Source organism: Amphimedon queenslandica, unplaced genomic scaffold, assembly GCF_000090795.2.
Source record: "Amphimedon queenslandica unplaced genomic scaffold, v1.1 AMPQUscaffold_13487, whole genome shotgun sequence".
Classification (NCBI taxonomy): domain Eukaryota; kingdom Metazoa; phylum Porifera; class Demospongiae; order Haplosclerida; family Niphatidae; genus Amphimedon; species Amphimedon queenslandica.
In genome coordinates this window covers 63,912-70,042 of record NW_003546277.1, presented here as the reverse complement: position 1 = coordinate 70,042, position 6,131 = coordinate 63,912, and the positions used below count along the sequence as shown (strand labels likewise).

Below are 6,131 nucleotides of genomic sequence, written 5' to 3'. Positions count from 1 at the left end.
TCTTTCTCTCTCTCTCTCATTCTCCATTTCCTCATTATTCTATTAGTTATTATTAATGAGTGGCTTCATTATAATACTGTTATTAACTTTTATACTGTAGCTGCATGATAATGTTTTATAACTTATTATTATTATTATTATTATTATTATTATCAATTATTATTATCAATTGTTATTATTATTAATATTATCACTATTATTATTATTAATATTGTTTTCATCATTATTATTATTATTTAGTGTTTGCATTTTAACTATTTTACTAATAAATACTGCAGCTAAATATTTTTGCAGAATGGTAGAGGGTGGGGCTGGTTATAATGATATTCATACATCAATTGTCACGTGATATAGGGCGGATCTGAGAATTAGATTGCAGCAATTATTTTGTCAAGGGGCCAAGGGCTAGCTTTCACTTCTCTCAGGTTTATCAGAAGACTCTGCAGTCGCCATGTCTCGTAAGATAATTGGGATCCTTCCTAACTATTACGTGCACGTACTAGACCTGGTAAGATCACTCACTGAGACTGGTAGCATTACATAATGCCAATTTCCTTCTTCTCCCTCCATTTCCTGTCCCTCTACAGAATACTAATATAACTACAGTTGAAATTGGCCCGCAGAACCTTGTCCTACAGGACAATCACTCTCTTGAAGCCGGCCCTCTTCCCTTCGTGACGATACCCCCGGGCCACTACTGCCGAGTGGAACATCCTATCGATATCAAGTAAGTGGGTGGGGCTTGTGCATATGTACATGTACATGTATAACTGGGATTAGGATTAGGCCGAAAATATTTATTTCTAGTTTGGTTCATTTTGAATTTTTGAAATATTGTCAAATTAAGAACTGAACCCATGAATTAAAAAAAACTTGCAAAAAATTAGCTATTTCTTTACAGTGGATGTACAGGAAGAGAGAGAAAGTAAGAGAGAGAGAGAGAGAGAGAGAGCTAGAGGTGCTATATGTAATGTATATAAAGTAGCTATTACATTCATGTGTACATGTACATGTACTGTATGGTTCATTAATTCATGTTCATGTTGTATGGTTACATGTACTTTACTTTGAGTCTGTTCCCAATAGTAAACCAATAGTTGATGGGAAGTTATATGAACTGAGATTTGGACACAGAGAAATAAGACTCCATGGAGTAAGTAATTAATAATAATAATAATAATAATAATAATAATAATAATTGAAATCATGATCACCTTCAGCTGCCTCTAGATGTAATTACATATTTAGTGTAGAGTGTGGCTAGTAGCACATTCCTTATTTGGTAAAGTATACATTTAGTTAAAATAATTATTACATTTCTATATGGGCATGGACACCCTCTCTTAGCGGGTAAACCCCTTTAATTATTAATGTTACTATTGGAAATATTGACTATTGATCTTCTGATTTTGTTCAAAGACTTCTCCAGCAGTAGAAGAGAAGGCTTAGAGCATTAATGATAAACTAACTCCTTTTCATTCCTCTGATCATGAGAGTAGTAAAGATGCAAGGAATATGTAATACTTGGTTTAAATGCTACCTCATTTGCTGTAGATATTTCATTCACACATGTACATGTATTGTAGATACAGTCCAGCCTGCCTGGAGGTGTGTGTGTGTGTGTGTGTGTGTGTATGTACATAGCTGTTGAAGTATTGATCACACACACACACACATCAGAGGATAGGTTAGGGAATTCTCCTTGTGTAGACACAACACATGCTTCCTATTGTTTGTAATTAGCTGCATAACATTATGTTAATGTTCTCATTATAGTCTAATAAAGTCTATTGCTTTAGTTGCTTAGATTAACTCCTTACATGTTAATGTTCTTGTCATTTTCTTTAGGATCCTTTCCCATTGTTTCCTGGAGAGAGATTACCTGAGAGTGGCAGTGCAACTGGTAGGTTCTTATTTATTAATGTACATCAGGTTTTGTAATTGAAAGTTTGACTCTGCACCAATTTGACTCAAATTTATTGACATTTTGCACCAAATGACTGTTTTTGCTCCAATATTGTAAAAATGGCAGAATTAACATTAATTTCCTGAGCATATTATCCCAAATGACAATAGTAATTGTGGCCCATAGCAACCTGAATTGAGCCAATTGAGTGTCAATTTGGCTTATCAAAAACACTGGTGTACATGTACATATACATGTATGTGTACACGTTCATGTATCTCTGAATTGTAATAGAGGTGGACCTACTTCAAGCAAACATAAGGATTTAGGAGTGTGTTACAATAAACCACATCTTAACACTATAAGATATTAATAGAGTACTACCATACTGTCCTGTGTGTATACACTTCCTATTCCTCTCTCTCTCTCTCTGCTTTATCTCCCATTGACCATTTCCTAAGTTATTTATTTCATTGCATTGTATTACTCATGATTAGTTGGTTTAGTCGGAAATAGGTTGTGTACCCTACTCTCATATGGCAATAATTTATTACATTAATATTATTAATGTGTAAACAAAATATTGCCTGTAGCCAAGGCAGTACCTTTGATCATGATGTGCAACATGTTGTAGTCATCACAAGCGAATGCCCACCTTAAGTGCATAGTTCACATTATGTATGACACTATATACATAATGTTAACAATGGTACACTGCTGTATACATAATGTGTCAGTCTTGTGTCATAATGTATAATGTATTGTATCTTGTATACATGTTGTTAATGTTTATAACAGTGTAGTTTATTTACAGAGTTTGTAAATATAAACTAGGGAAACAGTATCTCTTTTCTGAAATCACTTGCTAGAATGTATTGTATACAAACATACATACATACATGTACAATAATAAAGAGTGTTTACATGTATATCTAATCCTGTGTCACTCTGTTCTCTCCTCTCTCCTTTCTCTCTCTCTCTCCATTAGATTATTCTCGTGCTATCAAGCGTCTTCCAACCATAAAAGCAGATCATGGGATTCACTTGAGTGCTCTGGTTGATATGGAGGAGACTGATACTGCTCCAGCTCGTAAGGCAGGGGATGAGTGGCAGCTGAGAGGACCACTGACCTACTTACCCAAACCAGAAGAGGTCAGCATCAATAGTAATACAACTACTATCTGATAGTTACATATATAGTGTATATACACCTTGGCATAGTATTCTTTAGTGTCCCTATATTCAGTGGTCCATATATATTTAATCTTAGTTACACATGTTTCTAGTTGCAACTACATGAAAATGGTATGGATATACATTATCATTGAGAATGGCAAGAGCTACCTTATTCATGAGTTTTTTCATTTTCCCATGAGTATATAGTTGAGTACATTTCTTTTTTTGTATCATTATACATGCAAGCTCAGCTATGGATGATTTGAGAGCAATTGAGTCTTGAGAAAATAAGGAATGATATGGAATGTAGAATGTAGAATGTAGAATGTAGAATGTAGAATGTAGAATGTAGAATGTAGAATGTAGAAATGTTTCTAGTTAATGAGGAGATAGTGTAATGTTATTACTTTATGTACATGGTAAGTAAATGGTATGCATGTGTTTACATCTAATACAATTAGCATTACAAATTATACTCTAATTGAGTTTAGCAATTACATCCATACCTAAATTGTCCATACCTGAGCTTGTAATGATACACAATTAGTGTATTCAACTATTCCTTTGGCTCATGGGAATTAAAAAAGTGGTGGTGCACTCATGAATGTCCTAATGTAATGTGGTAAGAAATATAATATTTAGGTATATGGTATGACTTTTTAATGATGTCAGGGATGTGTTTATGTAAATTGTGACTTTGTTAGCTTTTGAAAACATGATGTGGTTATTTTGTGAATGGCATTGTGTTTCCTCTCTCTTCCCTTCCTCCTCCACCTGTAGCAAGTAGTAAAGATGGTGTCTCCTATTATAATAACTCCGGGTCATGCTGTTCGTCTCAGAGCTCGTCAAGCCTTCACTGACGCTAAGGGAATGTAAGACTAACCACACCCACTGGTTAATTAATAATTATTAATAGTTATCGTTGCACTGGTGAGGAGTGGTTGGTGAGGGATATTGGAGCTTATCTACCTGATGTGTATGAGGAGGTGAGGATTATTATAGTATAAGATATAGCATGTACAGTATGTTGACTCTCATTATTCATATCTTTCCTATGAATGACGTTTGATTTATAATAATCATTGGGATACTGTAAATGAAAAACTTTTCAGTCCATCATTGTGGAGGTATACTATCACTTGCTACAATGGACCGACAGGCTAAAAGCTATCAATTCTACTTCTCCACGTCACCCCAGTGGCTCCAAACAGTTGCAGACCTGGGAAAAGAATGATAAAGGTTGCAATTTTTTACTTTTGAAGCTATAACTGCTTGCTCTTACAAAAATGGCAGAAAGTGTGTTGAGTTCGATTGAAGCGTCATTCACAGGAAAGATATGAATAGTACAATGTGTATTTGCTATAAGTGATAATGTGTATCAAGTTACTTATTTGTTGGACACTTGCACATCCTTAGCTAACTTATACACCTACTATCTATGCTTTTACACATTACTAGTATCATACCCTGATTAAGCTTATACACTTACTATTTTATGTACATGTACCTGGACTACCTCTGCCTTTAAACCCTACTATCATAACACTGATTAAGCTTATACAGACTCCTCACCTGTGACTTATTATTTTATGATTTCCTCCCCCATTAGGTAGTAGAAGAGGTTGATGCTTACACTCTAACACCAAACAATGCTTTACACATCAGAGCCAACTGTAACTTCACTGATCAGTTTGGTAGGGGGAGAAGGATTGGAGAGGAGTGGCTGGTTAAATATGATGACACCGAATCATACATACCTGATGTCACTGAGGTAAGGAAACACTTTATATAATATTAAACATGCACAACATTATTGCCTGCTCATTTCATGAGTCAAAACAATTTCTCCTTGTCACAAGCAACACAAGGTTTCAGAGCCAGTGTGTTTACATCAAGAATATATTTAGTACAGCATGTTGCATCCATTGACTTCAAACTTAATCATGTTGCTAATCGCAAGTGCAACAATGAATCTATCATTTGTATTCCTTAGTTTTACCTATAATCACAAATATTGCTGGAGCAGTTCCAGGCTTCCATTTTAAAGCTTACATGTACTTTCAAAACAGAGCAGCTGCAATAGTATGGAAAGGTTGCATATTCTTAATGATAATGAGAAAGAGTCTATCACAGCTACTATACTAACCCCAATGAAAACGGTCGCCGGCAACCACAAATTGTGTTACTGAGCAACAGAATGCCATTTAATCCAATTAGAGGAAGAGGGAGACAAACTGCAGAAGAATTCAAAAATGTTCACATTTTGTACAATCAGAACTAATACAAACGATCTGTTGGGTACCTTTGTACAGTATTAAGTGTTGCTGCTGTTACATTAAAAAGCATAGACAGCAGCCAAATGGTCCAAACTACAGATTGAGATACATATGTACATATGTACATAATAAAGCAATCCTGAAGTGACAACATTACCTGACATTTTTATTAGAGCTGAGCGGTATACTGGTAATTAGTTAAACCGCGGTTTAATTGCAAAAATACCGTATTGTTCCTAATTATTTTATATACCGTTTAATTTTACAATCCCATGTGGCACTGGCATGCTGCTTAGACATGGAAGCTGATCTTGAGGCGAGTGTGGATTGTGATGTTCTGAGCGATGAAACAGATTCATCTTTGAGCTTAATAACTGAAGCTTCATCTGATTCATTGTTTCAACAACTTGTTCAGAAAAAGAACACTACCTCACAAGTGTGGCGCTACTTCGGCTTTGAACCTGACTCTAATGGGCGCCCAAAGAACTGTGATACCCCTAAATGTAAGCTTTGCTTATTGTGTGTGACAGCAAAGTGGGGAAACACTAGTAACTTACTGAATCATTTGCGAAAGCACCACCTTGAAGAGTATGGTATTGTGAAGTCCACTACTGGCACTAGGCAACAGCAGAGACGCAGCACTAACCGTACAACTGAGCAAGATGATGATGGTCAGTTAACAATTGAACAGTCTTTTAGTCGCTCTAAGATGTGGAGTAGATCGTCTAGAGAGCATGAAAGAGCAGTAAAAGCAGTTACTCGTTTTCTAGTGA

The 6,131-nt window shown here is 35.5% G+C and overlaps 2 protein-coding genes across 5 annotated transcripts in view; both read left to right on the top strand.

Annotated features, from left to right (window-relative positions):
- The first annotated feature begins 356 nt into the window (after positions 1 to 356).
- The window catches only part of LOC100637325 (major vault protein-like), a 47,110-nt gene continuing 41,335 nt past the window's right edge, over positions 357 to 6,131 (top strand). For all 4 annotated transcript variants that reach the window (XM_019993817.1, XM_019993814.1, XM_019993815.1 and 1 more), the window contains exons 1-2: positions 357 to 508; positions 588 to 661. In XM_019993817.1, the coding sequence (XP_019849376.1) occupies positions 452 to 508; positions 588 to 661 (131 nt within the window). In that variant the 5' untranslated portion in view covers positions 357 to 451. The remainder of the gene's footprint in view (positions 509 to 587; positions 662 to 6,131) is intronic.
- The window catches only part of LOC109580541 (major vault protein-like), a 4,951-nt gene continuing 3,041 nt past the window's right edge, over positions 4,222 to 6,131 (top strand). The window contains exons 1-2 of the mRNA XM_019993838.1: positions 4,222 to 4,321; positions 4,692 to 4,853. Of these exons, the coding sequence (XP_019849397.1) occupies positions 4,313 to 4,321; positions 4,692 to 4,853 (171 nt within the window). The 5' untranslated portion in view covers positions 4,222 to 4,312. The remainder of the gene's footprint in view (positions 4,322 to 4,691; positions 4,854 to 6,131) is intronic.